This window comes from Vigna angularis, chromosome 3, assembly GCF_016808095.1.
Source record: "Vigna angularis cultivar LongXiaoDou No.4 chromosome 3, ASM1680809v1, whole genome shotgun sequence".
NCBI classification, from domain to species: Eukaryota; Viridiplantae; Streptophyta; class Magnoliopsida; order Fabales; family Fabaceae; genus Vigna; species Vigna angularis.
The window spans coordinates 11,118,946-11,137,181 of NC_068972.1; the positions used below are offsets into that span (position 1 = coordinate 11,118,946).

At 34.1% G+C, this 18,236-nt stretch overlaps 2 protein-coding genes across 4 annotated transcripts; one reads left to right on the forward strand and one right to left on the reverse strand.

Annotated features, from left to right (window-relative positions):
- Positions 1-3,723: 3,723 nt before the first annotated feature.
- LOC108341106 (uncharacterized) lies at positions 3,724-9,084 on the reverse strand. The gene is made up of 7 exons (XM_052875602.1): positions 8,929-9,084; positions 8,740-8,838; positions 8,064-8,202; positions 7,855-7,944; positions 7,353-7,502; positions 5,314-6,896; positions 3,724-4,889 (listed from the first exon to the last, which is right to left on the reverse strand). The coding sequence occupies exons 2-7, from the start codon at positions 8,763-8,765 to the stop codon at positions 3,971-3,973; spliced, it is 2,907 nt and encodes a 968-aa protein (XP_052731562.1). The 5' UTR covers positions 8,766-8,838; positions 8,929-9,084; the 3' UTR covers positions 3,724-3,970.
- A 1,429-nt stretch (positions 9,085-10,513) lies between these two features.
- On the forward strand, positions 10,514-18,236 carry LOC108341107 (uncharacterized). 3 transcript variants are annotated; one of them, XM_052875578.1, is made up of 10 exons: positions 10,514-10,820; positions 11,028-13,786; positions 13,868-14,161; positions 14,246-14,332; positions 15,477-15,629; positions 15,849-16,012; positions 16,095-16,242; positions 16,582-16,704; positions 16,806-16,893; positions 17,812-18,236. In XM_052875578.1, the coding sequence occupies exons 2-10, from the start codon at positions 11,522-11,524 to the stop codon at positions 17,997-17,999; spliced, it is 3,510 nt and encodes a 1,169-aa protein (XP_052731538.1). In that variant the 5' UTR covers positions 10,514-10,820; positions 11,028-11,521; the 3' UTR covers positions 18,000-18,236. The 3 variants fall into 3 exon arrangements, with proteins under 3 accessions (XP_052731538.1, XP_052731539.1, XP_017434234.1); XM_052875579.1 differs by lacking the exon at positions 17,812-18,236 and adding an exon at positions 16,992-17,805; XM_017578745.2 differs by lacking the exon at positions 15,477-15,629.

Consider the following 18,236-nt stretch of genomic DNA (forward strand, 5'->3'; position numbering starts at 1 on the left):
ACATTGTGTTTAGCAGAGTATGGAATCGTAATTAACAGGGTGAGATTTAGTGCCTCATATTCTTTTGCTGTGTGATTGCTATCATGCTAGATCACAATTGACTTTGCCTGAGTTTCTATAATTTGAACTATCTACTTGCTTGTTGAATTTGATCAAGGTATTCTTTTCTCACCTTACATACACATTAGCCATTCAACCATAATTGTAAAAAGATCTTTCCTCTTTGTACCTTAAGCTTATTGAAAATTCCCTGAACCTTTTACCTTGAGCTGAATAGAACATGCATCTGCATTATAACAGAATAATCCAAGTTTGGGGGAAATGATGGTGTATTGAGAAAAAGACAAAGATGGAAAAGTAAGAAAAAGAGAAAAAGAAAAGTACTGAATGAAAAACAGTTGGGTGTAAGTTTGAAATTGGTTATGATACATGAGGAGCAAAGGAGAAGCTTATATGCATGAAGTGAATTAGGTAATTTCTCAGCTCAAGAACCGTTGATCTCCAGAAAAACCATGATTCTTTCTTAGCCCAACCACAACACAAGCCAATCAAAGTCCTTGTGACATCAACTTGCGTGTAAATTGTTTTGAATTGATTGAAACGAAAGGCAAAGTTAAATTGTGTGATAATATGATTGTAGAGTGAGCGTTATACACCCCTATACACCAGTGCATTAGAGTGAAACACTTTCCAGGTGAGGATTGATTCCATACATCAAGTGAAACACTCTGTCATGGTTGTTGATTTCTTTTGCACCCTTTGCATTGTGATCATAATTGTTGATAGGTGAACACCTCTGTTGTGCTTGATTGATGACAGCTGTATATATCCATTATGTTCTTTCTATTAGATGCTAACGCAAGATTTTCACTTCTTGAACTTAAAGGTTATCTCAAATTTGAAACCAATGCATTTAAATGATTGTATTCTAGAATTGTTTACCTTTTGCTTGAGGACAAGCAAGGTTCTAAGTTTGGGGGAGTTGATAATGACCAATTTTACTTCATTATCCAACATCAAATTGATGGAATTTGTCAACTCTTCCTTTACTTTTAGTCTTGTTTAACTCAATTTCTTGTATTTGTAAGTGATTACATCATAAGTTGTAATTAGCCCTTTTGATGGCTAATCCCCATTCAAAGAAGCTGGGAGAAGATACTTGTTGAGACTTCGGCAAGTGTACCGAATCGTTCAAGTAATAAACCGGTAAGACCGGGTATCGTTTTCCCAAGAGACTCGTGTCCTAAACAATCGTATAAAATCTAACTAATTTAGACTAAAGAATGATTCCATGTTTTTGGAATTCTCATGCAATTAAATTAAAGATAATGCAAGAATGATAAAAGTTGATCTTTGATAACTTAAACGCTAGAAATGCGAGTGATTAGAAATGGTATGAAATGGTATTATTGGGGATATGATCTCATCTACTTCACTTTTGTGCAACAATTCACTTTCTTTCCATTAATTAACCAAAGTCAATCAACTAAATTACTCCAACCCAATCCCTTGGTAGAAAGAGCCTAGACTTACTTAATAAATTCTAATTCCTTAGAAACTTTAACAAGTTCATCCGCTTTAAGAGTTGAGATTTAAGACAACCAAAGGTCCAAGTTCTATCCCTAGATACAATTTCCCTTAGGTATTTAATCCAATTCCAGATTTACACAACATTTCCCAATATCAAGCAAACCCTAGAATCATGCAATGGTGGAACACAACATCACAAGCTTTAAGAGAAGGAATTAAACACTAGAAATCAATGGAATAGACATATAATCAATCAATTCAACTGTAATTAGCACAAAAGATCCGTGATTACATCAATCCCCAACAATAATGAAACTAGCTCTCCATTGTCATGGAGAGCTTGATCTTACAAATTGATGAAATGGGAGAAGTGAGAAGACCCAAGGTGGAAGGAGAAGTGTTTCCACAGCTCCAAGATCGCCTCCAGCTACTCTAAGGTGTAGAAATCACGTCTGGGCTGCCAAAGATGCAAACCCCTTCGCGTTCCAGAACTAAATAAGTTGTTTCTGCCAGATCAGAAAAGGTGGCGCCCGGCGGCCCGACAGACAGGCGCCAGGCGCGTCCTCGGTCAGCATTGTCACGCCCGGCGCCTCCTAGGTCAGTAGGCGCCCGGCGTGACTCTCTGCAGCAGCCTGGGTTCTTCATCTTTTCAGCTACTCTTCTCTCTTTTCTTGGGTTTTGGCAATGTTCTTTGGTGAGTATCTTCTCCCAGCTTCTTTGAATGGGGATTAGCCATCAAAAGGGCTAATTACAACTTATGATGTAATCACTTACAAATACAAGAAATTGAGTTAAACAAGACTAAAAGTAAAGGAAGAGTTGACAAATTCCATCAATTTGATGTTGGATAATGAAGTAAAATTGGTCATTATCAATAGGTATGAGACGATATAGTTGAATGATAGCTTAAAGGGATTGATTTGGCCACTCATATCACCAAAATGCATTTACTTTTCGGTAGCCTAACCCATAAAAACTCCATGGTTTAGCCTGGAGTAATTTAGGGATGGGTGACCCTCTGAAAAGTTTTTCCGGAAAGTGTGTGAATGAGGACAAAGCACATTGGAAAACCTCATGGTGATGTGTGGAGGCAGTCAATATTCTCTGTCTCCCAATACAGTGTGGTCCGAGAACGAACCAAGCGAAAGTTAGTGTTGTTGTTGTTGTTGTTGTTGTTGTTTTATTAAGATGTATTCATACATTTTCAAGTAACAATAAATGTAATAAAATATATTCTATAATTGACTAAGAGATAAGATGGCATTAGTTAATACAATAACCGCATTAATCTCCAAATTCAACTCGATATCAATTTTATATATATTTTTCGTTTATAATTACACGTATTAATTTGAATGTAGGATGATAGATACTTTAATTTAATCCTGTAAAAGATCAAACAAGCACTAAAGGAAATCATATCATATTATTGAAAAAAATAGAAAAGAAAAATAAAATTCATGAAAAATAATATAAAAAACATGTAAATGAAACAAATATCTAACAGCTAATTTTATGACATTTACTAATCAAATCACTTTATTTTTTTACGGAATTTTCCATCATCATCATAAATAGAAGGAAGAAAATTGTGTCCTGATTTATTATATTAAAAACAACAATGATTCTTAAAATTGGTATATGTTTTAGAAAGCAGAAGAGATATAATATTATTTTATTAAAAAATAAATTAAGATTTAATGTTTTTTATAAATTTAGATATTTTTAATTAAATACTTACTAATTTTTTTTCTCTATTTAATATTAAAAATTTTATTTTTAATTAAATTATTGTTATTTAATTTTTCCATTAATTAAATAACATGATTATTATTTTACTTTATCATTTTGTTTAATAATTTATGCATATTAAAAGATTAATGATCACATAATTATTATAAAAATGATATTATAATTAATTAAAATTGATCAAACTTATAAAATATTAAAAACTTAAGAAATTAAATTGTAAAAAAATTAAAAACCGAAGTTCAAAAAATTAACAACGCAAAAACCAAAATTGTAAAAAAAAGCACCAAAATTACAATTTTTTACAAAATATAGAAACTAAAATTATAATTAAGTATAATATTTATGACTTCATCTTTACTCAATCTGTTACAACAGGTTATTTATCTCGTGTTTCACTGTCTTTTCCTTTCTCTTATCTGCTATTTTCATCTCCTTCACCCATAAATAGAACTTGTATCTATCACTTCTGTTTTAAACATAAGAAAGTTAGGGAGGGGCAAAAAGAAAACCTCAAGTGAAGACATTGTTATGGGACATATGTAGCATTGTCTTCACCTGGATAGAATTTGTACTAGAATACTACATGATGCTAAATCACTATAATACAATATAAAAAAGATAAGGAGAAGGAACTAAATTTTACTGAACATTTCTTTACAATAAAACATGCATCAATGAATAATCAACCTCAAGAATTATTCTGCATGGAAAATGAACATACCTCACCGCTCCCGGTCAATTCCTCGAAGTGAGTAATTACGTTTTCAAGTTGTGAAAACTGAGTCAAATATTTTACATGATGTTCAGCAGTATCAAAGTGATTAAGCTGCCACTGGGAAAGACCATCACCAATAATTTTTAAACCGCTTTTCAGTAATTCCACTCCTCTGCTAATTCCATCAGGAAGTTTCCTTTTTTTATTTGATTGGTTCTTGCGATCAACTTCCATGTTATCACATCTATCTTTCTCTTCAGCAATGGCTGAAACCTTTTGGACCATCTGTTTCAACACAAGGCCTTCTCTACCCAGCAGCTCAAGCTGTTCAGGGCTCGTTGCAACTGTAAGAGCTTTTTCCTTTTTAAGAAATTTTCCAAACTCAACCATAAATGTTTCCTGATTTGATTCGAGTCCTGAAACTATGTCATATGAAAGTGCTGCATCCTGTGGAACAAATCTCCATAGCTTATTGCACCTAGTCTTAGAAGCAAAATATCCAAATGCGGTAATTGCCAAATGAATAAGTGCCCAGTGCTGCTCTTTCAAGAGCAAGTGATATAATTCCCACACAGCGCAGCTCTTTGCATCATCGTCACTTTCTGAAATTTCCACGTGCACAAGTCCTGCAAGGAATTGAGCCAAATGTGGTTTGCATTTGTTCAAATGGGCTCCAGTCTCAGACAAAAAGATATTTTGAATCTCCATGATGGCTTGTTCAATATCATTTGCGGTATATAGTTGTTCCAAATATGAGATTATCCCTAGAGTTTCACTGAAAAGCTGGAGATAACGGTTCTTAATTACTTCGTCCACGGTACTTTTGTAATTAGAAGAAATTGCAACCAAAAACTTCAAGGCCCTTCCATCAATATCCGATAGTCCACTTTGGCTGCACAGAAAAGGGAATATCATTCTTAAAGATGACACCAATAATATTCAGGTTTAATGAACCGATACAGTGAATCAGATTGAAATGAAGAAAAATCGTGTCCATGAATAAAACGTTCAGATCAGATTGAAACATGCATTTGATTCTGAGGGGTCAAACCCAAATCTGACTTTCGCTTGCAAGATATAATTAGTCTGACATAAAGAGAGAATAAAGTATACAGAACTCGTAAATCCTTTTGTGTTCATGTCCCCATATGTGCTGTACGCAGACTATACAAGTAATTATGAATGGTAGAGATAAAAACAAATTAATAGCAAAATGGGCAAGCATTCTATATTTTTTAATGAAGTTTATACTTCATATCTAGTGAATTATAATAATCCAAAAATGGATGGAATACGACAGAACCCAGAATACTTACAGTGATGGCAAAGACGCAGAAAGAATAAAAACTGGAACACCAAACAAACCAGAGGAGCATGCTACCATTGATGCTTCATCAAAGTTGTCTATGAAGTCTAAATAATCAGACTTAATTCTTTGAATGGAAGTGTTTCTCAATTCGTCTGCCAATAAATCAAGCGGAAAACCTTCCATGAACAGAGCCAAGCAAAAAATTGGTGACAACTGTGACCTCCCATCACCGACAAGAGAAATGTACACCTCGTTAACTATTGATTGTGCACCGTAGGTTAAAAGCATGCATATGCATCTTGCTAACTTTCTGAACGAAGAATAAGGCAAGAAAACTGAGTCTGAGGATGCCAACAGCTTAAGTAATGAGCATAGTTTGCCAAGGATGTTGCTTGCCATCTTTTTTTCAGCATGTCGCAGCATAAAGCACCAGCATTCCATTAAAATCTCCCAGCATAGAAAGTGAGGATGAAAGAAGTTCTCTAGTAAGAAAGACTCCAACTCCTCCCAAGCTGTGCTTGAAGAGATCACAATCATGAAGGTTTTGAATGCTTGCAAGAGGGAACTGAAAATAGGCCATGATACCAATTCTGCTGTTTTTCCAGAGCCATACAATAAAGGAAATTGCAAAACAAGTATGTGAGAATAGACATCTTCCTCAACTAAAATATCCAAAAACCAATTGAGCTTCCTTGCTATTGCTATTTGTACATCACCATCAAACCCACGAGAATATCTAAGAAAGTTAATAAACAATACAACCCGACCAAGTATTAGCATTTTTGCTCTACCCATACTTTCAAAGCTATTGCAAAAGATATCATTAACCCATTCAGGGTTACAACCACTTAAGGTTGGACAATCAAGGACAGAGTGACAATCCCCTTTATTCATGAACAACCATTCCAGCACCTCAAGCCTCTGTTCCAGTTTCAGTTTATGAGAATTTAGCAAAGACAATAGTAGATCCAGGGTTGTTTCTTCCAGTAGTTCGGTAATTATCATAGATGCACATTTCAGATGCTTTTCATTGCTTACAAAAATCCAAAAACATGTGATCTGGAGAACACACAGTGAAATTTCCCTGTAAACTGTATACGCCTGATGAGGATACATCGAACAAATTTTAAGAGTATTCATTACGTAAAATTTTAATGGCACAATGATTCTTTTAGCTTCAATTACAGAAATTGCTTCATTGAGTGATGAAGACCAAGCCTGGGCAGCACATTTCAGAGGCTCCGTTATCAACCCAACCAAAGTTAACACTATATTTGCTACGTTAACTTCCGTAAAATGCCCACCGCCAATTTGAAGCAAAGAAACAACACCTTTCCAGGAGATATTAAGAATATTGACAGAATTGCCACCATCATTTGCAGCAAAAACACCAATTTGAGACAGTTTTTCTATTGCACATTTTGTTATGCTGATAACATGATCAACAGTGATAGGTTTGTCAGGCCTCGACCCATTTTCATCACTTTCCTCCCAGTTTACTAATTCAGAACGTGCCTTGCAAAATTTTACCACAGCATCAAGGACCATGGCTGCATCCTTCGATACTTCTGATCCAAATGATTGAATTTTCTGCTTAGGAGCACTAAATGAACTATGCTTAGGAACAGATACAAAATTTTGCATGGTAAAATATGAATACGAAAAATAACATCTCTGCAACATTATTTTTTGCTCGTCTGGACTTTACTACACAACTTCACTATCATAAAACATTTATAGAAATCATATATTTAACCACAAAACGACTTTATCGAAACTTATAACATCTCGGGGAGATCAATAATTTCAGAGGCATGCCATTTTCTAAAGACTTATAATTTCAGTTCAGTTTTGATTTACAACCAGAGAAGTTTTTTTATGCACCACTCTATTGTATTGACTTTACCAAAGTCCCACTCCCTTAATAATGTGGAAATGCATGATTAAGTAATAAGGTTAAAATAATAACTGACAATAGAACAAAATAAAAATCATATAAAATGTCCCCACATTGTCAAGTTTTGTTTTAGGAGAGAAACATATTACCGTAGCATGTGATATAGAATCTTTGGTCAGATTTAATACTTCTGAAATGAATATTTCTACCGTGCCCATCAATTCCTTGTCACCAAAATCAGTGAATTTCAACAAAGTTGAAAATGTTAATGCAGAAAACCTTATGATCTCGACAAGAAGCTGCAAACAAGAAATAAAAATAACTAAGTAGAAAATGACGTAACTAAAAAAATTATCATTTTCTGATCAAAGGAAACTCAAGTTCAATTATATTTCTCCAGCAAAGGCATCTCTTAAATGTCTATTTTCTGATCTTTGGGAAATAAAAACATATCCATGAGTTACTTTTACTCCTAGTACAGGAGAGAACAATTCCAAGTTACAATTCAAGATCAAAATATAAAATGCTCATGAGAAACTACTAAAAATACATACAATCAACAAAGTAAGAAGCTTTCTTTTTCCTTTTGTAAACTAAAAAATCTTATTCAAGGATTATTTGAGAGATCAACCTATAGCACAGAACTCCTACCTGGTAAAATACAGAGCTATGTTCTTCTTCCTGAGATTCTTCTGTTGAAAGGAGGCTCATCTTTAGATGCTTGCCACACCAGACAGCAGCCTAATAGTGAGATTAAGTTATAATAAAAGAGATATATAAAAATTAGGAGATGTGAAAGTGCTAAATGATATATAAAGGATAAAGAGAAAGTAAAACACGTGAGACAAGTAAAGAGATACCTTGACTCCAAGATTGAGAATTTGTGGTAGGCAACTGGGTAAGTTAGAACCTATAAGGCGCAAAGTCACTTGTGTGATACTTCTATTTAGCATGCACTGTGTCACATCCAAACATGTGAAGTGCTCCCAAAAAGTCAAGCTAGCCGTTAAGGTGGGAACAGGGATGCAGACAATCGATAGAGTTCAAAAGTAGCATACAAGTACAATAACAGATAAAATCACGAAGTTTCACCAACAAACCATTAGGCCAAATGCATTAGACTTGAACCCCTTAAGCAAGATCATACATTTAGTCTTGTGGATAAAAAAAATCATAGTAGAAAAGAAAAACATCCCAAAAAGTAACCAATCAGGCTTTAAGGTCAGGGTTAGTCAAAAACGACGATCGTGAATACTCTGTAACAAGGACATGCTAACTAAAAGAAAAACAAAAATCAGGAATTTAAATATCAGGTAAAACAATTCTTCCTTATTCTAAATTTTGTTTGAGGCTTATATATTGCTTGAAATGGCATGAATCTTGTAATTTCAAGCATGAGAACTAACAAAGTGACAAAAAAAAAAACAATAAGGCATCTATGTATAGGAATTTTGCATGTATTTGATTATAAAGCGGAATCTGCAGTGAGTTTTAAATGAACACAAATGTGATTGAGAATAAAGCAAACAAGGATACGACAACGCAGTTAACGACCGAAGCATAGTCGGAGTCGGACACGTTCTTGAATTCTATGCATCCAAGATCCTTAAACAACTGAACGCGATCCTCAACAACCTATGCATAAAACCCTAAAATCTGAGACCACAGTGACATAATGTAGTTTACAAGTAGAAACAAAGATGATTATAAGAAGAAGAAGCTTGCCTCAGAGGATTTAATGGCTGCTAGTATTTTCTGAATATCGGTGGTAGAGTTACCTTCCGCCATTTTACACACTCACTTCTGTCTTCTCTGTTCTCTTCTCATTTTTCGATTTTGCACATATCCATTTTGGATTGTGTTTTCTATTTTCCTTTTTCCCGCCAAAGCCAAACTAATGCAAGCAATTTGTTTTCTTTTCAGGTTTTCCACTCATGCCCTTTGGGTTGTTTTAGTTTAATATATACTCAGAAAGAGATTTCTATTTTAGTATTTTTTTTTTCAGTTTTACCTTTTAAATATATAAAGTTTATTTTTTATGTTCGTATTTTTTAAATAAAAAATAATTGTTTTATCATTGTTAAACGACTATTTCTTAAATTAACTGTTTTTTTTTCATTTGATTTTTTTAAAATTTAATTATTTTTTATTATAAAGTTATTTACAAAATGAATAAAAAATATTTACAATAAAATTACAAAAGTTATTTTTTATTTTATAATTATAATAATAATAATTTTATTATTTTTTATATCATAAAAAATGTGAATATACATGCTCATAACATCACTAATTATAATTAATTATAATTTATATATATATATATATAAAGATTTTTTTAGTGTCTATATTTATTTTTTAATTTTACTTTTTAAATAAAAATATACTCTTTAAATAAAAGATTTCGAAAAATAAAATAATTATTTATCAATTTTACCTTTTAAATAACGATTTTTTTCAATTTTACTTTTTTAAAAAAAAATTATTTAAAAAATTTATATACAAAATTATTTTAATAAAATTCTAAAAATTATTTATATTTAATTTTGTAATAATAATAATAATAATTTTATTGTTTTTTATTATTAAGGCGTGTGTTTCACTTGTGTAAAATTAGTAATTTGTTTATGGAATGTTTTTTCTTTTAATTTTAATAAACCATAATCTTTGTTATAGAAATTGTTTACATAATTTAGTTCTTATCTTTTGTGATTATTCATGACTTTGTTAAATTTTGATCTTTTCAAAAAATATGTTTTTAATCATACTGGTGATACCATTTTCAATCCCATAAAAAAATTATAAGTATAATGTGATTGCTGTTTCTATGTCCAAAGTCATAAAATAATATAAGTATAATGTGATTGTTAGACTTTTTCATTCTCTCAATATTTTCTTCCTTTCTCCAGCCTATTTTTTTCGAGTTAAGTTATTTTAATACGAGTAAGGATTCATTTAATAAGTGGAATGATTTTTTTTTTAATTTTAATCTTTTACATTATTTTAAATTAACATTTGAGATTACGTAGATTATAGGTGTATTGTAATTACCTATCATAGATGCACAAAGTTTTACTAATGAAATATATTTGACTCATTTTCTTCTATTTATTAATATATATATATATATATATATATATATATATATATATATATATATACTTAATAATTATTTCTATATAAAAATGGTACAAAAATTTTCTTTATAACTAGATGACACTTCGGAAACAAAAAATTCAAAAGCTTTACTTTTATTTTAAAATATATAAGACGATGGTGATCTGGCCTAGATAGAAGCGGAAAGATTTAGGAATGTTTTGTTTCGAAAAGCCTTGTTTGGATGCTCTGTCCAATCTATATCCTTACTGTGCCATTTTAAGCAAATGCAATTGTTCTCCGACATCTTCGTCGGAAACTCCGACCCTCATGGAACTTTTTCCTCTTCCTCTCTCTCATTCTCTCCTCTCACAAACAAACTTTATCTTTCCTCCCTACAAAAACCAAGCTTCAACTCCCATTTTTCTCTTTTGGGTTGCTCTAACCGTACCCCAAAAACCTTGCGTTCCCATTGCAACAATCTCCAAACCTCATTTTCCACTGCACGAGCAAGCAAAAAGGTACCACATCACAATTTTTTTGTTGTATGTATAGTAAAGACCAAAGGCTCCAGTTTTTTGTACAATTCTGCAACATGCAAAGGTTTTGTTTCTTTTGGGTTAATTAATTTGAAAGGAAAAAAATGGTCTGTAGCTGGAAATGGGTCTCCTTTATTTCCTTCTTTGCTCACTTTATATTTGGTTTTTGTTTTGCTGTTGTTGTTGCAGGGTTGAAACTTTTGAGTTCCTTCATGGAACTGAGGTGCAGGTTCCTTTCCAGGAGCATGTTTACGAGAAATATTATGTGATCACGGGGATATATCAATGGTGATGGTGAACATTCATGTTCTTATCGTTGTGGAGGGAATCATTGTGTAGAATTCCTGGAAATTTTGTTGGTTCTCCATCATGAATATTCAAGTTTCTCTGCTGAGTTTAATTAATTTTAGAAGGATTTCGGAATACGGTAATTTAGACAGGTGGATGGCGAATGAAAATTTGTACCCTGTTTAAGGTTGGGAAAATCTGTGTTGGAAAAATTGTTAACTGGAAATTGCGTTTGAAGTGAAGGTAAAGAGATTTATCTGTTAGACTTTGTGTCTGGAATGGGCAATTTACACTAGGAGAAACCACCATCACTGGCTAAACGTGGTTAGATGTCGAGAATTCAGTGCTCTAGTGCAAAAAGTGGTTATAGGAAACTAACTATATGATAATCCATCATGAACAATGAGGATCCTGGCATTTCAGGCAAACAATATATAGATGCGGTGAATTTTGGTTTAGGCAATCAAATCTCTTCTGCTGAGGATGGACATGACATATGTTACCAAACGGGTGAAGAGTTTTCTGCGGAGTTCTTACGTGATCGAGTTGCCTTAAGAAGAATTCCTGTCATAACTGACACAGACATGCGTCTGCCAAACAGATTGGATGTTAACATTAATGATAATAATTGTCAGTTGGTTTATGAGGATCTAAAGCATGCTCTCGGGCTAAGGAGAGCAGATTCAGATGATAACTCGGATTTGTCAGAGTTTGCATTTGCCAGAAGATGTGTTGGTGAAGTTGACAACAGGACCTATCCTAATAATTTGAACAGATACCAGTTTGAACAAGGTGGTATCAGACAAGTATCAGGTACATTTTCTAAACAACTATCAGGTAACTTTTCGGAGGGAAGTGGTGGTGATCAAGTTAATTCAGGACCAAATACTTCATCTATGTACGTGGACTCACCTCAATCATACCATCCTTATGCATCAGTATTCACAGAAGGTTCTTTCTACAAGAAGATAAAGTTTCTTTGTAGCTTTGGAGGTAGAATACTACCAAGACCAAATGATGGGAAGCTCAGATATGTGGGTGGAGAGACACGGATAATATCAATTAGGAAGAGCATCGCATGGGAGGAACTTATGAGGAAGACTTCTGCTATCTGCAGTCAAACTCACACTATAAAGTACCAGCTTCCTGGAGAGGACCTTGATGCTCTTATATCTGTTTGTTCCAACGAGGATCTTCATCATATGATCGAGGAGTATGAAGAGCTTGAAAGAGCTGGAGCCTCTCAACGGCTGAGGATTTTTCTCATCCCTTTAAATGAATGTGAGAGTTCAAGTTCCAATGAAGCAATAGTCAATCAGCAAAGCGATGCGGATTATCATTATGTTGTTGCTGTTAACAGTATGCTGGATCCAAGTCCACAACAGAGTTCCAGTGGGCGAAGTTTAGCAAGCCATACAAGCCAGTTTGGAAATACCATTGATTACAACAGTCCACATTTTCACAGAGACTCATCCACATCTGCATTTGCTTCAGATATAAAAGACTTGACCCCAACCTCTCCAAATTTTGCAGGCCTACTCTCAAAACCCAGTCCTCAATACTTTACGACCCTAGCTGGCCAGACATTCAATCAAATGCCTCATTTACCTGCTGTTTGTGATCCCCAAAATTCTAATGGACAGCTATTTATGGATAAACCATATAATGCTATGAATGAAAGCATTACTCCCTTTGTTACGGAAAAAGTTCCACATGACAATACTCTGTATGTAGACAATGGCAATTATGTTGATCCAGTTGCATTCTATAACAATCTTGCTCAAGGGCATAGACGCGTGAATTACCATCCTAATAATCAATATATAAGGGAGTCCGACCAGATCAGGAGGCCTCGTGAGAATCTTCATCTTCACAGACATAACAGAAGCAACGATTTTGTCTCTTCTGCAACATGTAATCTAAATATTCCGAGTTATGAGAGACCTTTAATTACCAGTGATGGTTCATATCATTTTAACAATATTGTCTCTCATCCTCACGAGTCTCCAAGTTTATTGTCAGAATCTGATCCTAGAGAGGGTTCTCGGTACACAATGTTGCATGCACACTCTGACTCAACACTTAATGAGAATGATGAGAACAGTAAGGCCCACTTGCTATTTCCCCGCAATGTAGAGAGAGACAATTTTCCATCACGAAAAAATTCAAGTCATTTAGAAGAATATTCATTACAGCCTGGAGAGATAATTGATAGGAAAGAGCACCTGGCTAAGTATCAAAATTTGCCCATTTTTGGAATGACTGATAGCTATAAGAAAGTTTTAGATATTGGTAAAGAGAACTTGCAACATGCAGAAAAGAACAATAATTTCTTTGGTGAAACGAACAATGCCATAGATTTTAAACATTTACAGCACATCTACACTCCACATGGTGTTTGTTCATCTTCTCCAGATTTACAGAGAAGTGAATGCAATGCATCTACTGAGTCATTTGTCTCTCTCGAATCCCCAATAAACCTGAGGGGGCAAACAAGTGTGGTACAATTAGACAGAACCACTTCTGAGCTTTCCATGAGGAGCCGAAATTCATCAAAAATGCATCACCAATATCCTATGTCTGTGGCAAAAGACAGTCAACCACTTTTCCCTGGCCCTTTTAAGTCCCAAAAGGACAAAGAATCCTCATTACCTATCTCAGTAAGTGTATCTCTTTTGAATTTTGTCAAATCAAAAGCAATCTTGCATATAATGATCACTGTATTTCATATTTCAATTCAGTATATGGACATGATTTCTTCCCAAAGAGAGGTTGCTGTCCCTGTCGGAGATCCTGCGTACTACCTGCACCAGAAGGAAGAAAACACAATCATTGAGAATCAGTCTTCTGAAAATATTGATGAATTCTGTGTCAACAGGCCAGTGTCTGATTCCACGGGACCTAAAGATTCTATTTCTTCGGGTATCCAGTCATGCTTAAAAGTTGTCTCGAATGTAGATGAAAAGGTTGAAGTTGAACCTACATCTCCTGAAAAGGAAGGGATAGAATGTGGTAGTCCAGAATCTGAAAGTAAGGTGAGAATCAGCACATGAAGTTGCTGTTTATGGTTTAGGATAACTACTTTTATAATTGACACGAGGTTCTTGTCTAAATGATAGCATGCAAGGCCTGATAGTGGAAACATCAACAAGTCTACTGGTGATCGAGCAACTGCTGAAATAGAGTCTGAAATTTATGGATTACAGGTGAACTTCTGCAGTTTGGTATATATTTACTATTTCTATCTTCAATATTTTTACCTTGTTGGTAAAAAAAAAAATTCTTTCCCGTCTCTTTTTTTGTTGAGACAGTTTGCTGACTAATTTTTCAACCCGAGGATGGTGATTAAAGTTGTACACTCTAAATTGTATTGCCAAAGTTGGGTTTCATAAATTTAGTGTTTAATAGTTAAAAGTGATTTTTAAGTCTAGCCCAATGGTCTACTTGTTTTTTTAAAGGATAAATAGTTTTCTTAAAGCTATTGTTTTGTTTCTCCTGTGAATTCTGATACTAAAACTAGGCTTGCCTGTGTTTACTTCCATTTAGATGTGCAAAATGATATTGACTCGATAGACCAACCTATTAAACATGTTGCCTGAATTGTGTTTCCTGTGGCTTTAAAAATTGCTACCAGTCGTCTGCAAGGTCATATTGTCGGCCTGAAAGATTTCCCTATCTGTCATAGCCTCAACTGAACTTGGATAGCTTCATTTATCTTGAGCTTTGGTTGGTGAACCGGGTTTTCATCAGGTTCAAAATGTAGTCAACCTTTTTCATTCATTAAATAATGAGTTCATGCTTTATTGCTTTCTAAGACTTGTAAAAATGCTTGTCTTGGACTTAAAAAGAAGTCCATTTGCCTAACTTTTAGATTGGAGCCGTGTCCTTACATTAAAAAACAGAATTGGTCTGGCTCAAAAAGTTTGTTGATCCTTTAGATACTAGATAGCAAACTGAACAAGAGGATTATATGTTAGAAATCCAGAACTGTCTGAACCTATTATTATGTGTGTGTTTGTGAGTGAAATTGTGAAATTATATTTTCATGATCTTCTATATTACGAAATAGAATCATCAGACAATAATGTTATAAATTATATTTCTGTCGATCACTTGGAGACTAATGGCAGTATTTGAAAATGAGAAAATTTAGACAGGTGTAATCCCTCTGGTAATACAATCTTTCCTCCAGTTGCTGTCTTCTTTTATTTTTCTTTTATTGTTTTACTTTTCTTTCCTTTTTTCTTTCCTTTCCTTTCCTTGAATCCATTTTAATAGGATTAGAAGAAAACAGATTAAAGCCCACATGCATATGTGTTTAAACTAGTTCTTCATATGTAATAAATTCAGAATATTGAAAATGATGATCTTGAAGAAATGCAAGAGTTGGGATCTGGAACCTTTGGAACTGTTTATCATGGAAAGTGGAGGGGAACAGATGTTGCAATTAAGAGAATAAAAAGCAGCTGTTTCTCGGGTAGATTGTCAGAGCAAGAGCGGTTGGTAGGTCCCCATAAATGATAATGTAGTCGAATTTTCTAGAATATCTATTTAGTTTACCTCTCAAATTTATGTTAATACCATTGCCTGTATAAAGCTGTACCTGGAAAAGTACTTACACCGTGAACGAGGCATTAACTTTCTTTGATTTGGAAACCCTTATTTTTACTGGCTGTTAACGTGTATTTGCTGAGAAAGCTCTTGTTTGACAATGTTTCTTAGATTAAGGATTTTTGGAGGGAGGCACAGATTCTGTCAACTCTTCACCATCCAAATGTGGTAGCGTTTTATGGGGTAGTTCCAAACGGCCCCGGTGGAACACTGGCAACAGTAACGGAATACATGGTGCATGGATCACTCAAGAGTGTTCTCATGAAGAGGGAAAAGTAAGCTAACCTACATATCTAACTTGGTAACTGTTAACTAGATTTACAATTTATCACTCTTATTAAATTATACTGTGTGCAGAGTGCTTGACCGTCGTAAAAGGGTCCTAATAGCAATGGATGCAGCCTTTGGGATGGAATATTTGCATTTGAAGAATATTGTTCATTTTGATTTAAAGTGTGATAATTTACTTGTCAATCTGGGCGATCCTGAACGACCTGTATGCAAGGTATTTTGAGAGACAATCACTTAATTCCTTTTCTGACCTGAGAGATTTTAAACAAGTTATTCTTCTAAACATTTGTTGTCTTGATAAATGAAAAGAAAAGTTCACAATTCTGGGATACATATTGTTGTTTTACATTACTTGTTAAAGTCAGTTTTCCCAATTATTGTACAAATTTAATCCCAATGGTTAATCAACTACCAGACGGATTATTAGCTTTTCTCATTTGTTTAATATCTGTTTAGTAAAGTGTAATTTCTTGATATCTTTCGTTTTTCCCTTTAGAAATTTGTTGAAAGGCAAATAATTGAATAACCTCCTTGGTGGATGTGTCATCTATAGGTTGGAGATTTTGGCCTATCCAGAATAAAACGTAATACACTTGTTTCAGGTGGTGTCCGAGGAACCCTTCCATGGATGGCACCTGAATTACTGGATGGTAACAGTTGTAGGGTATCTGAGAAGGTTAGGAACTTCCCATCTTTCGTCTTGTTTACTTTAATTTTGACCAAGAACTTTCTTGGAAAGTATAATATTGAGTGCATGTCTTTTCTTGTTTCCTATAGGTTGATATTTTCTCATTTGGCATTGTAATGTGGGAAATCTTGACTGGGGAAGAACCATATGCTAACATGCACTGTGGCGCTATTATAGGTAAGGTTTTGTTATATGTAACTAAAACCTCTTTTAGTAATGGTCTTTTCTGTGATGGATGTGGCAGTTATTACAGGCAACTGTAATGTATTTTGCAGTTTAGCCTCAATAATCATATTTCTTCTTGTAACCTGCCCCCCCATCACAAAGAATAGAAGATACAGTTTCTACTTGGTTGGCATTTCAAACGTCTGTTTGGGGAAAAAAGTCACTTTTCCGTGCTAAGACACATGTGAAGTAAAACATTTGCTAGTATTCAATCAAATCAAGAGTAAACAATTCTGATGCATTTGATGCTTAAAACCTCCTATGAAGCATCAATTTAGTCAAAGACCCTAAACCCTATTAAAGTTGTCATCTTGGTGAAGTGATGTTAATATGCACAGTATAGCTTATATTGATACACAATTTACTTGTTTGTTTCATTAAAATGGCATAAAGAAGACCTTTATGTCCACATTCTAATTTACCCCAGGAGGAGTATGTGCTTGTAAAAGCTCTTTTTTACTGTATTCAATTTCAAAGTTAGCAACCAAAATGGTAAATGCAATAGCTAAATGATGAAGTGAAATATTGGTTAGCCGTAATCTTTGAGTTTGTGGATGAAATCCTCCAAAAAAAAGTGTTAGAATAGCAGTTGTGCCTCTTGAGGGATGCTTTGTGCATCTAATGTCTAAGAGAAAGGCATGCCATGCTACTGAATTTGTTTTAACTCCAAGTCATAATTTTTTTTTCTGGCATTTTTGGTAACTTAATTAGCCAGATCATTATTTGACATCTGATAATTGTAGTGCACGTTTAACCTCTCCAACTCATGAATGAGCATGGCATGCTGAATCAATCAAATTATGAATTTGAACAGAAATAAGCTTTGTTTGAATGCTAATGATGAGTTTGTTTACTACTAATTTAATGAAGGAGGTATTGTCAATAATACGCTCAGGCCTCCTATTCCAAAAAGATGTGATTCTGAGTGGAAAAAGCTGATGGAAGAGTGCTGGAGTCCTGATCCTGCAGCAAGACCAACCTTCACAGATATTAAAATTAGACTTCGCAACATATCAGCTGCACTTCCCAAAAAGAGACATAACATTGGCAATCGATGAAACTTTCTCTTTTCCTTGTACACTAATGAATGCAAATACCAAAGAAAGATTATTGACATTGTTGTATAGAAAAGAAACAGTAGTGTAGAGGTATACATAAACCAAAAAAGAGTAAAAGCCGTTTAATTAAATGTCCACTCACTGGTCTACACTTGAAAAAAGTGCCTCACTGCAAACATTTCTTGAGAAATATCTCTTGCATATGGTTACGGGAATGTAAATATCCTATGCATAGTG

Bases quoted from the DNA above. Each gene is read 5' to 3' on its own strand.
- LOC108341106 (XM_052875602.1), bottom strand. From the start codon at position 8,765: ATGCTTCGGTCGTTAACTGCGTTGTC. The intron at 7,945-8,063 runs GTATCTCTTTAC...TCTCACTATTAG, and splicing joins TTCTCAATCTTGGAGTCAAG to GCTGCTGTCTGGTGTGGCAA. The intron at 7,503-7,854 runs GTAGGAGTTCTG...TCTTGTTTGCAG, and splicing joins ATAGCTCTGTATTTTACCAG to CTTCTTGTCGAGATCATAAG.
- LOC108341107 (XM_052875578.1), top strand. From the start codon at position 11,522: ATGAACAATGAGGATCCTGGCATTTCAGGCAAACAATATATAGATGCG. The intron at 14,162-14,245 runs GTGAGAATCAGC...TCTAAATGATAG, and splicing joins GTCCAGAATCTGAAAGTAAG to CATGCAAGGCCTGATAGTGG. The intron at 16,894-17,811 runs GTAAGGTTTTGT...AATTTAATGAAG, and splicing joins GCACTGTGGCGCTATTATAG to GAGGTATTGTCAATAATACG.